This window comes from Pimephales promelas, chromosome 25 (assembly GCF_988280905.1).
Source record: "Pimephales promelas chromosome 25, fPimPro1.hap1.1, whole genome shotgun sequence".
Classification (NCBI taxonomy): Eukaryota; Metazoa; Chordata; class Actinopteri; order Cypriniformes; family Leuciscidae; genus Pimephales; species Pimephales promelas.
The window spans coordinates 16,519,162-16,541,089 of record NC_142793.1 but is presented as its reverse complement, the minus strand read 5'-3'; the positions used below and the strand labels follow the sequence as shown (position 1 = coordinate 16,541,089).

Sequence of the window (21,928 nt, the reverse complement as noted above, 5' to 3'; positions counted from 1 at the left end):
ATAAAAATAAAAAAAATAATTGTGACTTTTTATCTCAAAATTCTGACTTTTTTTCTCACAATTGCGAGTTTTGGGTGATATAAAGTCAGAATTGCGAGATATAAAGTCAGAATTGCGAGATATAGAGTCAGAATTGTGAGATATAAAGTTGCAATTCTGAGAAAAAAAGTGACTTTTTAACTCACAATTCTGACTTTTTCCTCACATTTGCATCTTTTCTCAGAATTGTGAGATTTAAACTCGCAATTGCGAGTTATCAGGCCAATTCTAAGGGGAAAAAAAGATCCCCCTCAGAACAGTTTAAATCTCACAATTCTGACTTTATATCTCGCATTTCTGACTTTATAACACGCAATTGCGACTTTGCATCTAGCAATTCTGACTTTATATCTCGCAATTGCGACTATATCTCGCAATTCTGACTTTATAATTCGCAATTCTGACTTTATATCTCACAATTCTGACTTTATATCTCGCAATTGCGACTTTATATCTCGCAATTGCGACTTTATATCACGCAATTCTGACTTTACAGTATATCTCGCAATTCTGAGAAATAATGTCAGAATTGCGAGAAGTAAACTCGCAATTGTGAGGAAAAAAAGTCAGAATTGTGAGATAAAAAGTCGCAATTACCTTTTATATTTTTCATTCTATGGCGGAAACAAGCTTCCATAATATTTTGATGGCATCGCTGTAAAAGAGCTGGTAACGTGGATTTATTTGTTGTAGATTTAACTAAAGTTATCATAAGCATTGTAATGTTTGCAGAGTTTGTCATTACAGGTGTCAGTAGACAGAGATGATTAAAAAACGAGCGGCTCATTCATCCGTAAGATCTTACTGTGCCTTCATGCTGTAGAAATACAAACCAGAAGACGTGTGTGGCGTTAAAGGGGTCGGGCAACATAAGGACAATAATGTGCAGTATTTGAATGTGTAAGAATAAGTAGATAAAATGAATAAAACCAAAACAAATAAATAACTGAAAAACAACTGGGTTACATGGTTGCAAATAATAAGGCTGCAAATGTAGCCTAAATTAAGCAGTCATTAACACTTCATGGATAAACTTATATTTCCCTTAAATATAAAGAAAAGCATCAGCATTATCTCTTCTCAAATTGCTTTTCTCACACTCTCTGACGAGTTCAGTGAAACAAAACTTTTTCTGATATAATAACCAGGGAAAATAGAGCTATCAAAGCAAGATAGTTAGTATGTAATTATGCAAACAATTTAAATGTATTAGCTTGGGACCAACAACCTTTCATCCCTGAATATTTCTACTCGCACAACTACTTTGCAAACTAACACAAAGGCTTCATTTGCATTTCTTTTTTCAACAAAGGCTATACCTAACTTGTATCTAGCACTGTGACTGGATCAGCACTTTGTAATTGCATTACCTTCTCATTCGTATGTTGGATATAGCCATTTAACCTTAGCTACCTTCTTTTGTAATTGCCACTTATGTAATACAAACTTTCTTTTCTCAAAGTCACTTTGGTAAGAAAACTGTTTGCCAAGAACAAACCCCTTCCTGTCCAGATAATGTGCTTCTGCACCACTCTACATGCTTGAGCTCAACATTTTCAGAAGCACCAATTAGCATAAATTACTATTTAAATACCTTGATTATTTCTTGAGTAAATTAATAAGGATAGTGACGAGCCATTGTTGTTTCTCCTGCATAAATCTGCCAATTGGCCTTTTAGAGTTTCCTCACTGTCACCGCCATTATCTCCAAATGATTCGTGTCATCTGGATCATTGCTCAAGCACTTATATCATGAATATGAATGACTTAAAACTTGATCTCTGACACCAATTTGAATATGCAAACCAAAGACTCTGCATTAGACTCTGCAAATTACAGTTCTGTCATTTACTCAACCAGAATGTTAGTACCTTACAGTTTTGGTTATCACTGGAAAATGTTGTGTTCCACAGAAGAAAGTAAGTCATACAGGTTTAAAACAACATGAGGCTGAGTAAATAATGTCAATTTGAATTTTTGGGTGAAACGTCCCTTTAACTCTTTCCCTGCCATTGATGGAATTTTCTGCCAAACTATGTTTTCTGCTTGAATGACAGCTGATTTATTAATGAAACCTGACACAGCCAACACCCAAATGAGTTCAGAGCTGAGAGAGAGCGATAGGATCCAACAGGTCAGGAGAACGGATCTGCCAAAAGGCTCACCCACCAGTGGATGCTGACAGTATCTGTCTGATCCTGACCACAAAGACAACCCCAACACGCATGCAAACAAATACATGGTCTGTTGTGGTCTTAGGTGCTTCATTAACTCCAGTGCAAATCAAATCAAATACAAAAAAAGTTACTCCACATTGAGGTATTTGCTGCCATTCAAAAGTTTTGGGTCAGTAAGATTTTTTTATTAAAGAAATTAAGTTTCCAGTTTTTACTGTATTTTTTTTAATCAAATAAATGGAGAGCATAAGAGACTTCTTTCAAAAACATTCAAAAAATCTCACCAACCCAAAACTTTTGATTGGTAACGTAACTTTTTTTTTTTTTTATCAATAAAGTGGTATTATAATAATAATTATTATTTTTATATTATATAATTGTTAATGTTTACTACTTACTATTTATATTGTGCGGTATAAATGAAGCAAAATTACCTTCATAAAAGCCACATTCATATATGAAATGTAATCGGTTCACACATGACACATTCAAGTTAAAAGTAGTATTCGTACTTGTCTTCTACTAATTGAGATCATAGATACTTCTGATTTTAGCACTTAAAGTGGCCATCTGGCACAGCTCAAAATGATGAGACAAAACAGCACAACTAAAGTGTCATCACTACCTTAAAGACATCTGACACCTCCAGGAAAGTCTGTTTCTTTGACGTGCAGGTTTTGTCCCTAATTCTTTTCAGAGACAGGCTGAAAAAAGAGCTGCGATGGATCTCCTGACCCGACAGATGTGGCTCGGCACAAACCCAGCTGCCCAGACCGCCCTGAACCTTGATTTAAATTTGAATCAAACAAGTGATCAAGCCATCTTAGAAAACTTTTCAGTTTAGTTAATCAACTTAATTTGAAAGAACATTTTTTTAGGATTTAAATCAAACTTCGCTTATCAATACATAGCATACGTGCATACACTCTAAAAAATGCTGGGTTGTTTCAACCCAAATTTGGGTCAAATATGGACAAACCCAAATGTTGGGTTCAAAATTTAATTTAAAATTTTAACCCAACTTCAACTTTCACTTTCAACTTTTTTAACCCAACATTTGGGTTTGTCCATATTTGACCCAAATTTGGGTCGAAACAACCCAGCATTTTTTAGAGTGTATACACCTATAGACACCTATGAACTGTCTGTGCACTCCTGCAATTTTGTCAAGCTGGTGGCAGACTAGCTGTTGAGATTTGAGGGTCCCTTTTAAAGTGCTGACACAGATATTGAGGAGGTAACGCTTGGTTGCGACAAACACCTTCATTCCGCCGACGTCATGGACGACCAGTGTTCACTTGCAGCTTTATGAGTTACATAATTTGTGTCGGACGCCAGGTCAATAAGTGACCCGATTCTTCGCCCATCATTGGCTGTGACGTTAAGGAGCATCAGGATCACGAGGTACGTGCAGACCAATCTCCTCCAGAAGGCCTCTCTTCGCTGCACTGGAATTGTATGCTCGGGATGCAATGTTACAGAAGGAATCTGTGCTAGCTCAGGTGAAAGTTTAGAGAGGAACTCTTCCTGGGCCTCGGTGTACCTTCTCCCCTCAGCTCGGACTTGGGTCTTTGGGACGGATGTCTGGGCAAGGGACTAGTGGTGGGTAGTGGTGTTAGTCGCTGGACTCTGGATTCCCACACAAGTAAATAGTTCTTGGACTTCGAGGCACCTCTTGCAGGCTCCAAGCTGTTGCACTGCATCCCTCTTCTCCAGAAGCTTTGTGGTGGTTCTAAACCTTCTGCAGATGTAGAGATTTCTCTTGTGCTTTGGGTCTCCGCAGATGATGCAGGATTTGGTCGTCTTTGTTCGGGCATACTTTATTTGAAACCTGGTCTTCTCCTTGACAGGGTCGAACTCTGAAGATCTCGTCTGCTAAGGTGTAAGTACAAGCGTAGATCTTTGGCCACTCTTTCATCGAGGGTATCAAGCGGTTGGAATTTCTTCACCTCCATGGATCCGGTTGGTTTGCCTTGCTTCTGCAGAGCCTCCCATTCTTTCCAGCATCTGTAGTACTCACGCTGGTTGGCGGTAAACTTTGGTAAAGCTGTGGCTCTGAGCTTTATGGCAGCAACAGGGGCTGTGAAAGATGTTGGTGTCCTCAGGATCAGGATGGCCTTCCCCGACACCAGCTTGGGAAGGAGGATTTCGAGCTTTGTTAGGCGATGATTGAAATCTTGCTTCTCGTCTAGAGGGGCCCAACGGCTCCAGGTCTGGTGCGCTTCTTTGTCTTTATGCACCAGCCTCTCTAAATGGTGGAGTATTAAGTCATATGCCTCCAGGGATGTGTCAGGCTGAGCGAAAGAGACAGTCTCACACTCTGCCTCTGCAGTTTCTAGAGTGAGGGTCAGTTCCCTCTCACCAAATGAGGCCCCTCGTGTCTCTTGGATTAGGTGCTTTACCTCATTTAACTTCTGCTCACACTCTTTCTCCGTCTTCTCAGTTCTCAAGGTCGGCTCTCTGCTGGTCGCATAACTCAGGTGCGCCCTCTGCATCAGTCTCCTCGCACTGCACAATGTAAGCAGCCTCAATCTCCTCATTTGCATCCATCACTTTGGAGCCCCCAGCTGTGAGTCTTTTGAAGTTATCTTCCAGACAGCTCCATGTGGGTCCTCATTTTATGGTTGGTGAGTCGTGAAAAAAGTCTCTTTACTATTGTTCGCTCGATTTTCAGCTCTTTGAGTGACTTGGACCCAGCCATGTTGCTTTGTTGGATGGACAGGTGGATGGATGGCAGGTAGTTGGTTTCCTGTAGGCCCCCAGGTGTAATCTTTCCCTCTTTGTGGCAGGCTTTTGTGGAGTCTTCACTGGCCGAGGTGGTTTTTCACTGTCAAGTGTTTTTCTAACTGTGAGGTGCCCACACTTGAAAAGCACCAGACTTCGGATTTCACTCAGAAAAATCAGTCACTCAGACAAAAAGCATTTTGAATAAACAGGTACTTTCCCAACACAGGAAAGATAAAATGCATTTTACAGGAACCACAGCTCAAGGTAACTATTCTGTTAACCAATTAAATGCTAAATCACACACACACACACACACACACACACAAAGGTAAAATGCACATCTAAACAAAGGATGAACCAAACTCTAGTTGTTCACACAAAATAACTTGTTTCTTTACCCTGAATCTTTCTAGACTTTCCATAGGTTAATTCCTTTTTATTTTTAACTATACCAATTTAAGCATTTTGCTCTTATCAGTTTAGTACCTCTAAGTGGTATCGCCTCATACTCCTCTTGAAACTCAAGTGATACCAAATGTTAAAATTTCTATTTCTAATTATTCTTTAATTCTAATAATTCTCCAGTTCTGGATATTTTCACTACCCAGCCATTTGTAAGAGTAATAGTGAAGAATCTAGTGAAACATGTTTCAAAACTGTCCAAACGAAAGACCTTAACAATCTCCTCAGTCCACATTTCACAGAGTTGAAGTCTGTCTTCCACCTCCTGTCACTTTCCCCCTCATTCATCTTGAAGCTCTACAGCCAATCATCTCTCAGTCTGACAGGACCGCAGTGGGACTATTATGGGTACGACTGTGAGTTTCTGCTAGAAGGCAAAAACTGCTGCAAGCCTCATCTGAAATGTTCGATACAGCTTAGACTAGCAACACATCCAAAAAGTACCATGTTTTTTTTTAAAGTGTACTATGGAAATACCGTGTTTTTTATTTTTGTTACATGTTACGTTGGACAAACACCCTGATGTAATCATTCATTATCATGTTATAATGTCAATGCAAATTAAAAGTAATTCATTTTAAATTAAATAATTAGAACAACAAATGCGATTTATTAAATTTAATTCATTTTTAATTAATTAATTACAATATAACGGTACCGTAAAAATGTACACGACCAATTAAATATCCAATAACATTGACCAAGACACACACAAACACACAATCAAAAAAATATTGATAGAAAATACCAATAATAATAATAAATAAAAAAAATCATCCACCAATAAATCCAATCCAAAATAAATAAATTAAACCAATAAATCATCCAAAAGGAACCGGGTTTAAAGGACACGCTTCATTTGATTATGACTCGACTATTAAACAAACAAACAAACAAAAAATAGATAGGCACCTTTACAAGCCATTACATCTCAAATTCTTAATGCTGAAATTGAACTAGCAGGAAAATGACCATGAAGCTGTAATTGTTTGAAATCTGCTCAAAATTCAGGAATGACGTCAGTGTGTAACAGGTGTGGAGACCTGCATCAATCAACAAGACAGACCATTCAAACAGGCATCAGCGTTTCAGACTCAGTAGAATCATAACAGTTTTTTTTTTTTTAATCATTCGCTGTCTTCGCTGGCCTTTTAAGTATGCAGGCTTCTCAGCTGTCAGTCAGGCAGTGTGTGTGAGCTTTGGCCTTGTCAGTTTGTTTTGTGCACTGTCTGACCTCCCTCTGAATGATATGTGTTCTTTCAGGCCTCCCAGAGCGCTACCACAGAGCCACGCAAACCAAATTACGGAAGATTACTGTCAGTCGGCCCTTTTGCTGCCGAGGTCTCATTTACATAGGGAAAACAAGGCAGGGAAAGGGGGCCATTATTGAAAACGGATTTATGAGAGATCCCTCATGAATTAAAGAAAGTGCATCGCATAATGTGGCTTTATTGTGTTTTGTCCAAGTGCCGGGTTATGAAGACTGTACCGACATAGAGGGAGTCGAGGGATCAGGACGCAGCCTCTGAATCTCAATATGGGAAAGCTAGCCATTCTTTTACATTCTTTGGATGCTGGAATGAAGAGTCTAGCTCTTGTTCCTCTGGGGAATGAACATTGTGAAACACTGAATCCTGAAATGTCAGTCTTTTTTATACATCTTTACTCCACTGCTATGGCTCACAGCATGCTAATTTCTGCAGGAACAATGTTTCAAAAAATGTCAACAACGTCATGGAGAGAAAAGTGCTCTTGTCTTAAACAAATGAATAATCACGCGACACGGCAAAATCAAGATATACCTTAAACTGTCACATAAAGATTTCAACCTCAATGACCTCATTTTGACTAGAACAAAGTCATTCTGATACGCCAAAACAGAAACAAACAACAGCATAAATCAAACTTCCAAACATTGGAACTGTATAAACTCTTTCCACGCCGGCGTTTTAGAAAAACACCATAATTTTTGATCATTTTCACAAAGTTTCAGAATATTTTGTTGTATGAATATCATGCAATATAGCAAAAGAAAGAACAGATCCTCTGCTTTAAAAATTTTACTCTAGCTTCAAGCATTCTTCTTTTTTCATTCAACACTCGAATGTGATGATCGAGTGCATTAATAACCCCAAAGCTTACACATAATTAAATGTTGATGATCATGTTATTTTATATTTGCATCTGCTTACAGTACATTTGTAATCGCTTGTTTCTGTTTCTTATTCACATGTGTTATGATTTGGAGATTCAGTAGCGCCCCATACTACAGGGAAAACACGAAAAGTTGGAAAATTTTGCCTAACTTTTCCAGCTTTCCTTGTTTTCAACTGTTATACACTGTAGTGCATGCTGGGAACACGGGAAATAGGGTGATTTGAACCCTAAAACATGCATTAATTCACCTCACTTGCTATACTTGTTGGTTTGCCTTTAAAAAAAAAAACGTATGTAGTAATAAAAAATCCTTTCTTGTGTTCCAGAAAGTTTGGGAAAACTTTGGAATACTAAACCAAAAACCTTGCAAATGATTTTCCCAATATTATTTGCTTTTTTTTTTACAGTGTGGTAAGAGCTGGAGCCATGTTTTAGATGTCTATTTTCAATTCAAGTAGTCAAAGAGAGGCTGTAGGCTTTAAAGGGTTGTGTGGTAGCTTAGATTCCTTTTAAAGTCTGTTGCCTCAGAGTTGGGAGAAAAAAAATGAGAGCACATCCTGTAACATGTCAGATGTGAGTGCTTAGCATTTGCTTTTCTCACTTGACAGACTTGGGAGACTTGGGGCTGAGTGGTTCACAGCAATTTCCTCTGAAACGGAGATGTGGGGTTCAGACGAAAGTGAAAGAGGACATGGTGGGCGGCCCGGCCTCATCTCACGCGAAGAGGCCTGACAGGCTCTTAATGGATCACCCAACAACCAAATAGTTGAGATATACTAAACTCAAAATCTGTCGAGGCATCTAGGCCATAATACACTTGGTTGAAAAAAGAAAAAAAACATTGAGTAAAACAGGCCGCTTTCTGCTGATAGATGTGCACGTGTTTCATGTGAGAGTAGCTGTCGTATCATCTGTTAGTGTGTAAATACTGCTGACAACACAGTTCCTCATATGTTGGTGTTTTGCAGTTCAGCATGGTAAGCGAAGTACGAAAAAAAAAACTTTAATAAGGATTCATCTTCATTTAATTTATACAGTGAAGATTATATGCAGTGTTATTTTACGTTTGATTTATTACATTTCTGTACCTGGAAACACCTTAATATGCTTAAAATATGCTCATTTTTGCACTATCGAAAAGAAAACTCTAGAAACAGTAATGCACTACTTTTTACCCTTGCCATTAGTTCACTTGACATCTCTATCGCTTCTCATTTTATTTGAAGGTTGGACTTAATTATCACCTGGTAATAATGAACTGGATTCAGCAGCGTCTCTATCTATATCACACAATCATCCTTCCTCTCTCTTGTTCATTCTTTAATTTACACAGGAAATTAGTAAAGTCAAACTTCATCTACACATGCAGCCACCAGGACCAGCTCAAGGGATAATCTTTTCCTGAGCCTTAGCAAGGTATCACATCGCTGTCAAAGAAAGCACAGCTCCATATCCATGTAATACACCCAATCAGCCCCGCTCCATTGACCTCTACATCCAGAGTGTGTCACTGTTAATTACATATCCAGAAACAACTCTATTAACACAAAAATGCTTTGGAAGTCTCTAACTGGACAAAATAAAAGAATAAAGAGGTATTTTTTCATATTCAGACAAAGCAGTCTCATACGAAGTCTCAGACTGAATCAGTTTACTCAATGAGCTAGTTATAGCTAGTGCAAGGAGGTCTGAGTAATTTTATTGAATTAGGTTTTCAGATTATTCATTCTTTCATGAATCTTTTTCCCCCAAAAATGAGTCAAAGATTTGAGTCCCCAAATATAAAATATATTTACTAAATCATTTAATTGTTAAAACTATTAAACTAAATTATACAACTATTATAAAAATTATAATTTAAATATTATTATTTAAAATGTATTATTATTAAATTTATTTTAATTTATTATTTAAAATTATTATTAATTATTTAATTTTAAAAACTAAATTATTAAAATAAAACTTTATAATTTAAATTATTTAATGAATACACCGTTTATTTTATATACTGTTAATACATTTTACAAAAAAAAAAAAATACTCACAAAGCCAAAGAAAATTAATGATTGCACTTATCCAATGCAGTTTAGTGTCTGAAATAATCAGTTGAATAAACGATTTAATGACTCACTCATGAAGACCGCCACTTGATTTGTTTCTGAAAGAATCAGCATACTTAAAACTAAAACAGTTGAATTAAGAAATCAATGATTCACTCATAAAGTGAAAAATCCTCTCCACCGATGCACATATTGCACAAAAATGGCTGCACTGTGTCCAATAACACTACACTTGTGCATCATATTTGAGGACTGCATATTGTATTTCATAAATATATAATTATAAACAATATGCGACTTCGCTGCTACTTGTGCAAATATAACAAAAAAAAAATCCCAACACTGGTAGGTGTTTTCAGGGAGGTTGTGGGGAACGAGCGTCGGAGGTTCTTAGGATTAGAAGAGGAGCTTTGAAAACACCTGGGGGTGCTTGGAAGACTCAGTGCCAACCCTAAGCCCCGACACAGAGCTTTGGATGGTGATCTTAGGCTTTGAGTCCCTGCTATCACAGCAAAGTCCATTCCAGATGTTTCACATTCCGTCATGATCCTAAGGATTACTGGAACACATGACCTGGACATCTTTGGACCACAGTGCTTACGCAGGGTGCCATACACACACACCGACGAGGAGGTGACAGAAGTTGTGTGCACAATAGAGGGTTCATTTTGTGCTTGCACAGCCAATGTCCCAACTTAAGGCTCCGAAACGCTCAGAATACTAGAGTTATAAAAACAAACCTCTGTCTATCAGCCTACTTTAGGAAAATAACGCTTTGACGTCGAATACACTCTTAGAAGAAAAGGTTCTATATAGAACCTTAAAAGGTTCTATCAGCGCTATGTATTTGGAACCCCTAAAAGGTTCTATACACTCTTTAAAAAAAGGGTTCCTCTGGGTTCTATATAGAACCCTGGGGTTCTGTACTTGGCCAATAGAACCTTTTACCAAAAAAAAATGTTTCTATATAGAACCATTTTGGAGTTCCATATATGAAGCGGGGGATGGAACCATTTCTGGTTCTAAATAGAACCATTTTCTTCTAAGAGTGTATGCCAAAATCTGAAGGACGATTTGGAGAAATTGCAAACGATAGATAAACGTTCCAAGGAAACTGTTGTTTGGCCTCAAAACTGTTCTATACTGTGAGGACTGGGTCCCTTGAGCTGAATGTGTTCGTTGAGAGACATTTGTTCCCATTAGCTACTACAAACCCAATTCTTCTTTCTCAGCTAGATGCAAAAAACAACACGAGAGTTGGGAACAAATTGAAATGCTCCACTTCTAGCTGATTATTACGGTCTTCTCGTGTACTAAACACACATTAAAGGACTTTTACGCTGCTCGCTGAGTGGCATCTCTGCTACCAAAAGCAGCTTCTTTTTTTACATCAGTAATGCCTATTGGAACCACCGCCAGAAGAAGCATTAGCTTTGTTTTTCATACGCCAATGTCTCCATGCAGCATCCAAAGCAAAGCTGACAGGCAACCTGAAACCTGCCAGTCGGCTGGAACAAGACAATTGTTCTCAGCTAAAGCACTGAAATATCTTTCTAAACAGTGCAACCGTCTGCAGGGTCAGGTCGGGCTAGAACAGACAATGGGCCCAGCAAGCAGAAGTTTTGGGACGGTGTGGAAGAATCCGATGGATTCCATCCAAAGCCCCACAAGCTCAGCCTGCGGGAATTAGGCATTAGGAATGTTGTCATCGCAGCTTGAGATGGAGACAGGCACAAAACGGAGAGCCCAAGCTGACTCTTTACAGTCCCGTTGGTGCTTTTTCCTCTAAAGTGGTCTGTTGGATCTGGCAGGACACATCCAAGAGAAAAATGAGATGTTAAATCATAGAAAGAAGCAAAATGAGTCTGTCTGCCCTAAATATGGTTTCCATGGGGATTGACTTCATTGTTAATTGCTAGTTTGAACACCATGGTAGAAATTTGTTGTTTTGTTGATGACTTGCAATGCTAATGAGGGTTTCTGTGCTAGAAACTTATCTCAGGCTTACACAATGTGCATACGTTCAAAATTCTAAATTGCTGTCTTGAAGACTTTCAAAAGAATGCAAATCAGTTGCCATTCTTTTTTTGTGGAACTCAATAAGACAAAAATATAGCGTCTTTATTAAGAGTTAGCATCAAATGAATTAATTAGCTGAAGCTGAATGGTGTAATTTTTTCAATGTTAAAATGCGTTCTCCATTCCAGCTTAATATGCACAAACAACTATGACACAAATGCAATTAAAATTAAGGATACATAAATATATGCAATTAAACTCACATGCTCACACATTTACATACATACATTTGGGGTCAGTAAGATTTTGTTTGAAAAGGAATCAATAATTCTATTCACAGAGAGGATGTATTGACTGGATCAAATGTGACAGTAAAGGCTTTAATTTAGAAAATATTTATATTTCAAATAAATGACGTTCTGATAAACTTTCTATTCATCAGACTCCTGAAAAAATATAACATGGTCTTCATAAAAATATTAAGCATCATATTTTTTTTCAACATTGATAATAATAATAAATGTTTCTTTAGCAGCAAATCAACATATTAGAATAATCTTTAGGATCACATGACACTGAAGACTGGAGTAATGATGCAGAAAATTCAGCTTTGCATCACAGGAATAAATTACAATTTAAAATATATTACAATAGGAAAAAAATGCATTTAGAGGCTTCATTCAAAAACTTTTAATTAAAAAAATTCTTACTGATCCAAAAAACTCTGAAAGGTAGTATTTATTATGTTTAAACTCCACTTTGGTGACACTAAAGGCACATCATTTACACAAAATGTAAAGGTTTGAATGATGTTAAACTACTCAATGATAGATTCACAACTGAAATGCAGTGTTTTGGCAGCCCTGTATATCACAAGTATATAGACCGAAGACAAGTTCTACTCAATTAAAGAGCACCTATCATGGATTTTTGAAAATGACTGTTAATGTAGTGTGAAATATAGCTCTAAGGGAATGAAAACATCCTGCAAATATTTATATCTGAAAGTGCACCGTATATAAAGTTATTGTCTTTCAAAAGTTAGAGTCGACTCTGAGTCTATGAAATGAATTGTTTTTGAAACGAGTCATTAGCTGTTACATCGTGACGTAGAGAGGTCACTGGCCGCTCCCAACAACTGCGCGCAGACGGGAGTGTGTAAACTTGTCTAGTCTAAAACACATTGAAAAACTTCAGCTGAATAGCGTCAAGAAGACGCTGTGTTCTACATTGCAAAGACAGTTCAGCCACTTGTTTTTGTTGCCCAGGGACAGCATGTGAAGAATCAGTGGTTAGAGTTCATATTTGCAACGATACCACAACAGTATAGCCCAAACCTTGTGTTCTCATCATTTTAATGACGAATCATTCAAAAACATAAACGAATTCAAATGTTATTCGAAAGCCGGTTGTTCCCGAAGGAAGGCTCAGTATCCAGTGTATATGGATCAGGTTTGTCCTCCTCCGAATCACAATCTGTAAGTATTATTAATAATGTTTGCTGTTATGTTTTCTGTTTTCATGCACAATACAGTTATATTGTGTTGTGTACACTCCGCGCAGCTTCTAAGTGGGGTAAAGTTAGTTTTGTTTTTGATATTCACCAGACATTCATTGAAAAATGGCAATTACCTCCTAAACAACTTAGCCAAATATGACTTCGCTCTATATAATAAGCACTGCCCCTCAAAAGCCCCCACAATGTGAGTTTCGCCGGGAAAGCACGCTCTTGACGGAGACGCGAGTAAGGGACCGTGTGGAAAGTGCACTTTTTCTGACACGTTTGTTCAAACACAACACTTGACAAGCTATAATCCTGGTTATGGGCGTTCCGTTGCCGACAGTCTCTGCCTACGGTTTACCAATAACAACTGACTGGGTCATTTGATCAATCGCCGCAGATTCGCGTCACTCAAAGGAGGTGTTTCGGAAAATGAATCGTCGAACGAAACATTTGGGAGTCGTTGAGCAAATCGGGTAAAAATAAATGCATATTATAAGACAAATCTTTATCCTTGCATGCACGTTAAACTGTTTTTGGGAACTCCCAAAACAAAAATAGGAACATTTCAAATGCTATGATAGGGGCTCTTTAACAGAAGGAAAGAGGCACATCATGTTCAGTGGGTCAGCAGAAACTAAAATTAATTTTAATTCTGCAATGTTTAATTACCACATGCAGACCCTAATTAATTGAGACTGCTAAGAGGAATAAGCAAACACCCACCTAAGAAGCACAATAAAGATTACCATGTAAATCGAGAGCACCCATACTGTTGGTACAAATGGAAATTTCACAGTCATATACATCGTAGTGCTCCAAAAACATTAAGCATCCTGTCCTGCTTCATTCCAAAGCACATTTCATTCACTTCCCCATTTGCCTCACACTGTGCTTTTGATAGATTGCATGATAAATATATCATCACTGAGTTGAGATGATAATAAGATTCATAATGGCTTAACAGCTTATTTGGAAGTTAGAACAACAAATGTTAAGAAATTGCCTCAGAACCTCCTAACTCACTGTGTTTGCTGATGTCTGAGATCTTGCATCGTGAAAAAAAAAAAAAAGTCTGACCTTTCTAGAGTCAGTTTTATGACACCTCCGTAATCATGACGTCTACCTCATTAACTAACTGAAGCATGTTATAATGCTATTCCGTTTTTTTATTCCAAGTTAAAGGTGTCTGTGGAAACGTGGTCCATAAGCTCAAGGTCAAAACTTACCAGGGGACTCTGGGAGAGAAGAAAATTACATATTTTAATCATCATAAAAAAAGAGGGAAAAAGATGATTTGAATTCCACAGCCTGGCAATAAAAAAAGACTAGAAAAGATTACATCTCTGTCCATGCACTAGCTATGGGAAAGAAAATTACAGCTTTTAAAAGACCTTTTGACTTTGTGGTACTGAAGTACCTGAAATTTTAAGAGGTACAGCCATTGAACAAACAGTCGTAAACAAGATAATAGTGTAATTTATCACTAGAGCGAATATGTCTGGCTTAATGCAAAGCTGTTTTGTTTCATCCTATTATAAGCGTTAGCTCGTTATTGGATTATTTTCCCCACATTTTAAGGTCAGGCTTTGAGATTTCAATAAAAACCGAGAAAGTGTGCAAGTCCATACTTACAAAAGAAAGCTAGAGCTTCTCTGTTGAATACGTATGTATTACTGTGCTCCTGTCTAGTGTCGCAATTTTGAATTCAGAAGAGATTCAGCCGCAGCAACGTGATCTACGACTGAAATATTAATCCTTTGCTGAGAATGTTCTGCGATTGCATTCCCGAAAGCAATGTGCCTAATGGTGAAATGATGTCTGCCAAAAATGACAGTAAATGACTGTGATGGTTTTTGTAAAAGGCTTTGATGACTGATTTTACAGATTTTACTGGAGGTTGCCTTTAGGTGTATTCCAGAGAAGATTTATGGCTAAAAAAAGTCTGAAATACCCAATAGTGTACCCAAAAATGAAAAGTGTCTGTAATGCTCTTTTTGTTTCAATAAAAGTAAATGGTGGGGACCAGTGACTATCATAAAGTACCATAACAATATAATAAAAGAAGTTCATTTGACTTTTTTGGTGATTTTGTCCACAGCCTCTACTCACCATTCGCTTATACATGTATGGAAAAACACTGTGCAAATGATACGAGGGTAAGTGAATGATTTTATTTTTTTATTTTAGAATTTTTTTGTTTTTTTGAGTGAACTCTCTTTAAAGTTGAACAACATAGTGCACATTTAGCCTGGCTAACGCCAGACCACGCATCATTGAGAATGAAACGAATTTACGAAAACGGTTTACGAATGCCCAGAGCTGTATTATTGGATGCTACGAATGTCAATCAAATGCGCCTGTACGTCTATCAAATGCGCCTGTGCTCCCTCCCCGTTCTGTGATTGGTTCCCTATTTCAGGGGAAAATTTGGTTCATGGTATCCAGACTGCCTAACAGCACGAATAAAATCACACTGCGGCAAGGGGAAACCCAGGCTAGTGCACATTAAATCTTTTGATATTTTCCAATGATTCGCAAATATTAAATAAAAGATGAAAAACTAGTAAAAAACAGAGCAAAGCATATCAGTTCAATAGGCCAGATTGGCAGATTCACTCTCACTAGTGTTATAAAGCGTCTGCACTGCCTCAAAGATGAATGACATGCCAGGTAAAACCAACCAACAGTATCAGAACGGAGATCAAGCATGTGGAAAAAGCCCTGAAAGCCAAAAAGAGCTGTAAAATAAATGGACAAGATAGAAGAAAACAAAATCAATATTGAAAAATGATAGACAGCTTCAAGAAAAAAGGTAGCTCTATTGCAAGGTGGCTTCATGTACTGCTCTTTTGTATTGTGTCTTTCTATTTTTAATATTGGTTTTTCATTGTTGAACTTGTTTAAAGTACTTGTGAATTTTCTGGTTTGAGAACTGTGCAGACAGGACTTTTCAATGTACTTGTTTGCAATGCCAAACGAAACAAATGTTGACACCCCAAAAGTCCCTGTAGCACGAACAACATTGTTCCAAGACAATCAACAAAAAACAAGCACCTAAAAGATACATGTGAAAAATGAAAAAGTGAATCATATTTCTCATTTTGATATTGCTATGATGCAGAAATGTATTAAAAAAAATATCTTGTTTATACACAAATTTACTTGGCTATCTAAATAGAGAGATTATATAGACTTATATTATTTTAATATGCACCTAATTATAAATACTATAACCTAACCCTAATCCTAACAGGAAACTTTCTGCATTTTGACAATAAAAATAACAAAACAAACAAACTGTATTTACTTTATCTTTATATGCCATTTATACAAATTATGTCCTCAAATGGAGTTTTAGGTTTAGCAAATTTGTCCCCAAAATATGGTTGTATATAATATTTATATAAAAAACAGTGTATAAATAAAGAATAATTACATTTTATTTTGTAATACTAATAATTTATTATATACGTCTATTTATAATTTTTTTATCATATACTGTACACACACACACATCTGCAACCGTGTGTGAAGCAAAAAAAAGTCTGTGTTCATCATTCTGAGATCCATCATTCTGAGATGTGTCAAGATGTGCACTGCAAATCCCAGTGCATTGTTAAAAGACAAATGGGAACATACAGGGTATGAACCTTTCCCAGGCGACCTTTAAAATCCTCATGAGGAAGCCCATCGTGTTAACACTGAATTATACTGCACACACCTTCCTACAAACCTGCTAAATGACCTTCCGTCTCAGACTGCATGCAATTGTTAATGTGTCTTTCAAGAGACGGAAATTAACATTAAATTATAGCAATGTGAAGATTAGCTGATACTGACTAATGTGTTTAATTAAGATGCTAGGCAGAACCCTTCGTTAACTGATCAACCTTTGACATGTTATTTCCAACACTTGAGTGCGTGTAAAACTTCAGAAACATAAAATGAGTGCCAAGCAACTTTTGATAAAGTGAAAGCAATAAGTCAGCTAATGGAATTTGATTTTGTGGGTGCTGACAAAACTTCAGATCAACTATTATAGATGAGAAAAGGGCATTTTGATTCATCCTTGTGACTCAAATCTTTTGATTAAATTCACCAATAAGATTCATTACTTCTGTGGGTTACATCATTAGTCTGAGACAAATGCTTTTTTGTCTATTATGAGTCACTGAATCAGTGAGTCATTCATGACCAAAATAAGTCTCATTTTGACTTATTAAACTTTGCATGTCATCAAATTTGTAAAAAAAAAAAAAAAAAATACAAAGAAACTGCATTATAAGCCCAGTAAACTCTTTCTCCACTAAAGGCAATACAATTGCCTCCATTTTATCGACTAGGGTCGACTTTTATCAAGCAACCAAAGCACTCATGCACTCCGCATTGGAGATTTCAGTGAACAAAAAAATGTCAGTGTTAGTGGAAGTGAAAGAGGCCGATTTGAAAGGTTAGTTAAAAACCCCGATTTGTTTGGTTAAAACTTGCTTTTTTTCCAAAATACTCATTTACTAAAATAAAAAAATAAAAAAAATATGTATATTAATTCTAATGGAAAAAAATAGCTCTTAAAAATTATATAATTAATGCAGAGTATCATAAAAAACTCTGCAAATTCTAAATAATAATCAGAAAATATTATAGAACAAAAATAAATTTGAACGGTTGTCCTGGGAAAAGGTAAAGTTACATTTTAAGGCTTTGTCCGTTTTTGACCGGGAGGAAGCTAAGTGTAACCCATTTACAAAGAAGCCCAGAGGGTTAAAAGTCAATCTCTGGTGGTTAAATGATAATAAGAAAATAAGTTGATAATCGAGCAATTACTTCAACATTAGCTTTTAAGTTAAAGTTAATCTGACCGATCCTGATATCTTAACCGGAAGGCCTACCTTTTGTCGAATCTCCTCCTCCATTTTGACGGGTGATCCATATTCAGCCACCTGCTTGACTCCTTCACTGGCGAAACCTCCGTACTCCCACAACACGTAGTTTCTTGAGTGAGAAGCACCAATGAGAGCCGACCAATGATTTGCACGTCCTTTGGGGCAGAAATAATAGTGAGCAAATAACTGATCTTTCGAGCTGGAGATTTTATACAATGCCAAATCCAACATTCAGTTAATTGCTTTTGAAGTCATTTGTTCTCTAGCGTGTATCTTAACACATCTAAGCTTCTACACTTCTCTCTCTTTAAAGAGCCAACCGCATACATCAATGTCTGTTTCCACAGACCTATTAACTAGCGGCAGTGCGCTCTGTGACAACATCTGCCCGGCATCTCTTATCTCACAAAGTATCGCAGCCCAGGCAGTCGTCTCGCCTGCGTGCCAGACAGTAAATAACAGATTGGATCATTGCTGCCACACACATAGGTAACAGAACCAGCCCTCCTGCTGACTGCTATATTAGCAAACCAGCCCTGAGAGCTAAATCTGTGAGAAAGAGATATTGCTGCCCACCTCTACCCACTCTTTCTGCAATGCACTTTGCACTGTAAAATCAGTGTGGCATCAGAATTAGTAAACAACAATGTATTGTCAAATTCCATAATGCAATACAGGGTGAGGTACCGTATTTTTAATGTCAGTACCTGGCACAATGTGGGTAGGGCCTAATAATGTTTTATGGTAATATAATACGTCGCCAATGTTCTTACTTGGGTAGTCTTTGGGATGCACCTTCTCAGACCAGTTTCCATAGAAAGTGACTCGATACTTGGCTGTTCCACAAGCACAGCATTCTTGAATGGGTTTTTCAGTGGTCTCAACTGGATCTGCAAAACCATTCAGAAGAAGATAGTTACATTTAACTTTCATGTCACAAAACTGATTATACACACATTGAGAATGCACAAATTGACACGGCATGCATAAAGAACAATTTACAGTGCACAGTGCACCAAAAACAGATCATGAAAGGGGAAAAAAAGGTATGTTCACTGAGCATGTCAGGAGGTGGGAAAACAGATTATGTAGATGTAAAAATGCTATCACAGGGATGTGCATGAGAAACCCAGCTTTAAAATTACCTTTCTCGCACAGTCTTTTGGTAAGTGAGCCCTCATCTTGGAAGAAAATGATTCTTCGCTGCACAACACTGGCCCTGTAACGACATTAAAATGTTCACCCAAAATTTGGTTCCTTTTATCTTTGTCCTGTAGATATAGTTTTGTGTGTTTTACATTTACTGTACCACCATTACCGCATTCAAAATTGTATTGTAATGGGAACAGGCGATGCATCTTTTAACAAAGGCTTCAGTGCATAATGCCACATTTGCATAATGCTACTATCTGAGAACATCTTTCAATGATCTCAGTTAGCATGCTTTTAAAATGAAGTCATATAGAGACATATACTGATGTCAATATGTCTAACTAGACTCAGAGAAGAAGCAAATGTATTCAAGAGCGCAGTCCAAGTTCAGAGAGTCTCCTTTAAACCTGCTGCTGATGGAGTATCCCACAGACCTAACCACACTCGGCTTATATCAGAATATCAATGGTGAGTCCTAGAAATGTCCCACTAGAGCCTATTGCCGTTGCTGTCAGTCAAGGACATAACATGTGGTAGAACTGCCCATAATGCTATGCCCTCCTGAGAATAATCCCACAAGTTTTATGTGGGTGGTTTAGAGGAAAATCTGGTGCTGGCCTTATCAAAATGTGAAGATGTGTACAATATGATGGATTCTGGGCTCATTTGGGCTTTGCAAAGTGCTTTTTGAGAAACTGAGTAACATGTTTTTTGACATATATTGAATAATATGTGAGCAGTGCCTTGTTTGACAAAGAAAATGTATACAATTATGTTTTTGAAGTATAATCTAATTTGTTAAAACTGACATTTATAATCTTAAAAAGGATACATTAACGCATTAACAACAAAAAATATTACTTGTGTATATAATAAAAATAAATAAATAATATGTTATTATTAAAGGCGCAGTAAGCGATTTCTGAAAGAAAAAAAAAATGCTGTTGAAAGTGGACCGAGCACCACAACACACTCGTAGCCAATCAGCAGTAGGGGCGTATACACTTATGATAGGGTATGAGAAAGTGAGCAAGTGGGAGATTTGAAGAAAAAAGGCTGATAAAAAAGAGAGATGGCTGAGAGACATTACAAAAGAGAAAAGGTCAGATGAATAGCAATAGAAAAAGAAGAATTATGATCAGCCAAGAGCTTTAGGACTTGTGTTATTATTAGAAAAGCTTTACGATGCCGGAGAGAGAAGCGAAGCGGGAAGGCCTGCGAACGGATGCGGAGGTTGCATTGTTTCTGCTCCATTCGCGAGCACAATTGGGTTTTGCTTGTGTAGAGTAATGTATTCATTTTTTGTTTCTTGTCGCTCGTTCGTCATCAGATCAGTTCGTCAGAAAGCGATGGGTTTGCTTGGGTTGAATTCAAATATCAAACGTGTTCAACAATGACTATCACAGATCAACAATAAATAAATCAGTTTGCATTAATTGTTTTTATTTATTTAAAATGTATTTGATAAAAAGACAAAAAACAATATTGATGCCAATAAATTGTCTCAAAAGTATGGGTGGTTGTAGAATATTTATGTGACAACTCGCTAATCACAGGCTATATCTGTATTTAAAAAGGTTCATGAACTACAAACATTTAAGTTAGAGGCATTTTCAGGATTCTACTCTAATATGGAGAGTAAAAGTTTCAGTGTGTTTGCGTCACCAAATACGAAAATTGGTGTGAAAGTTTCTCAACAGTGGTCATCAAAGTGTGACTGCTCAAGACTTGATACGTTCTTCTCAAAACTTCTTAAGATGTCCCCTCTGTTGTTATTTGGTATTGATCATCTCATTTGAACACCTGAAGTCATTTATCTCCAGAGTCCCAAAGCTTGTCAACAAAACCATCACAAATGCTGCATCTTATCTGCCTTCCACAGCTTGATGGCACCAAAGAATCAAAGGGGAAAAAAATCCAGATCAAAACTTCCTTCCAATCCCTGGTCTGTTTGACATTTCACTAGAAAAGTGCTGGAGGGATTCCAGAAGTAATTGCACTTTTATTTGATGTTCATTTGCCGCCATTGCCAGTTGTGCTTCGAGCCTGAGATCTGGCATTCGGCCCGGTGCTACAAGGTGCAATGTCTCCACGGTTCTGACATGCCAAGGCGAAGTGACAGCAGATCCACCACAATGGCACAGCAGATGCTTCCCAGCAATGTTTATAAGGAAAAAAAAAAAAACAGACATCCCTGCCCTAATAAGACAGATGGATAAATTAAAAGCTACAATAATATTTCCATGACTTAGTAAAAGGATGCAAATGAGACCATGGTAGGGGATGTGGGTTCTGAGTGAGATAGAGGAAAGATTATTTTTAAGAATTAAAAAATAAGGACAGAAGAAAGGACAGGGAGAGAGAGACAGGACAGAAGGGATGAATGAATACGTGACAAAAAGAGTAGAACGAGGACAATAGCTCATAAATACTCCCACTGAGGTGGTTTTAATTGTCTCTACATCAATTTAATTTCACAATTGCTACACGAGCAGATTAAAGTTTGCCTTACTCAAGTAAAAACACATTTGGGGGCTCACTTAAGCAGTTCTATCTCTTTTGCATGCATTATTTTAAATGGAAATCACAAAGCACCTGCAAACCAGTTGAAATATTGCGAGGGTGTTTAAAATAAGATCTGCCTACTCAACTGTGCTAAAACAAAGGGTTAGTTCCACCCCAATCTCATGGAAAAATTTAACTATATTATTGGGTGGCAATTTGGTACGGTGTGATGAAAACTTCGTT

General features: G+C 37.3%; 1 protein-coding gene and 1 pseudogene across 1 annotated transcript in view; both read right to left on the bottom strand.

Moving 5' to 3' along the window:
* spon1b (spondin 1b) overlaps positions 1–21,928 on the bottom strand; it is a 59,852-nt gene that overhangs the window by 29,940 nt on the left and 7,984 nt on the right. Inside the window, exons 4-6 of the mRNA XM_039648014.2 lie at positions 19,174–19,247; positions 18,802–18,918; positions 18,035–18,183 (exon numbers count right to left, since the gene is read on the bottom strand). Of these exons, the coding sequence (XP_039503948.2) occupies positions 18,035–18,183; positions 18,802–18,918; positions 19,174–19,247 (340 nt within the window). The remainder of the gene's footprint in view (positions 1–18,034; positions 18,184–18,801; positions 18,919–19,173; positions 19,248–21,928) is intronic.
* Positions 3,967–4,917, bottom strand: LOC148965067 (uncharacterized; annotated as a pseudogene).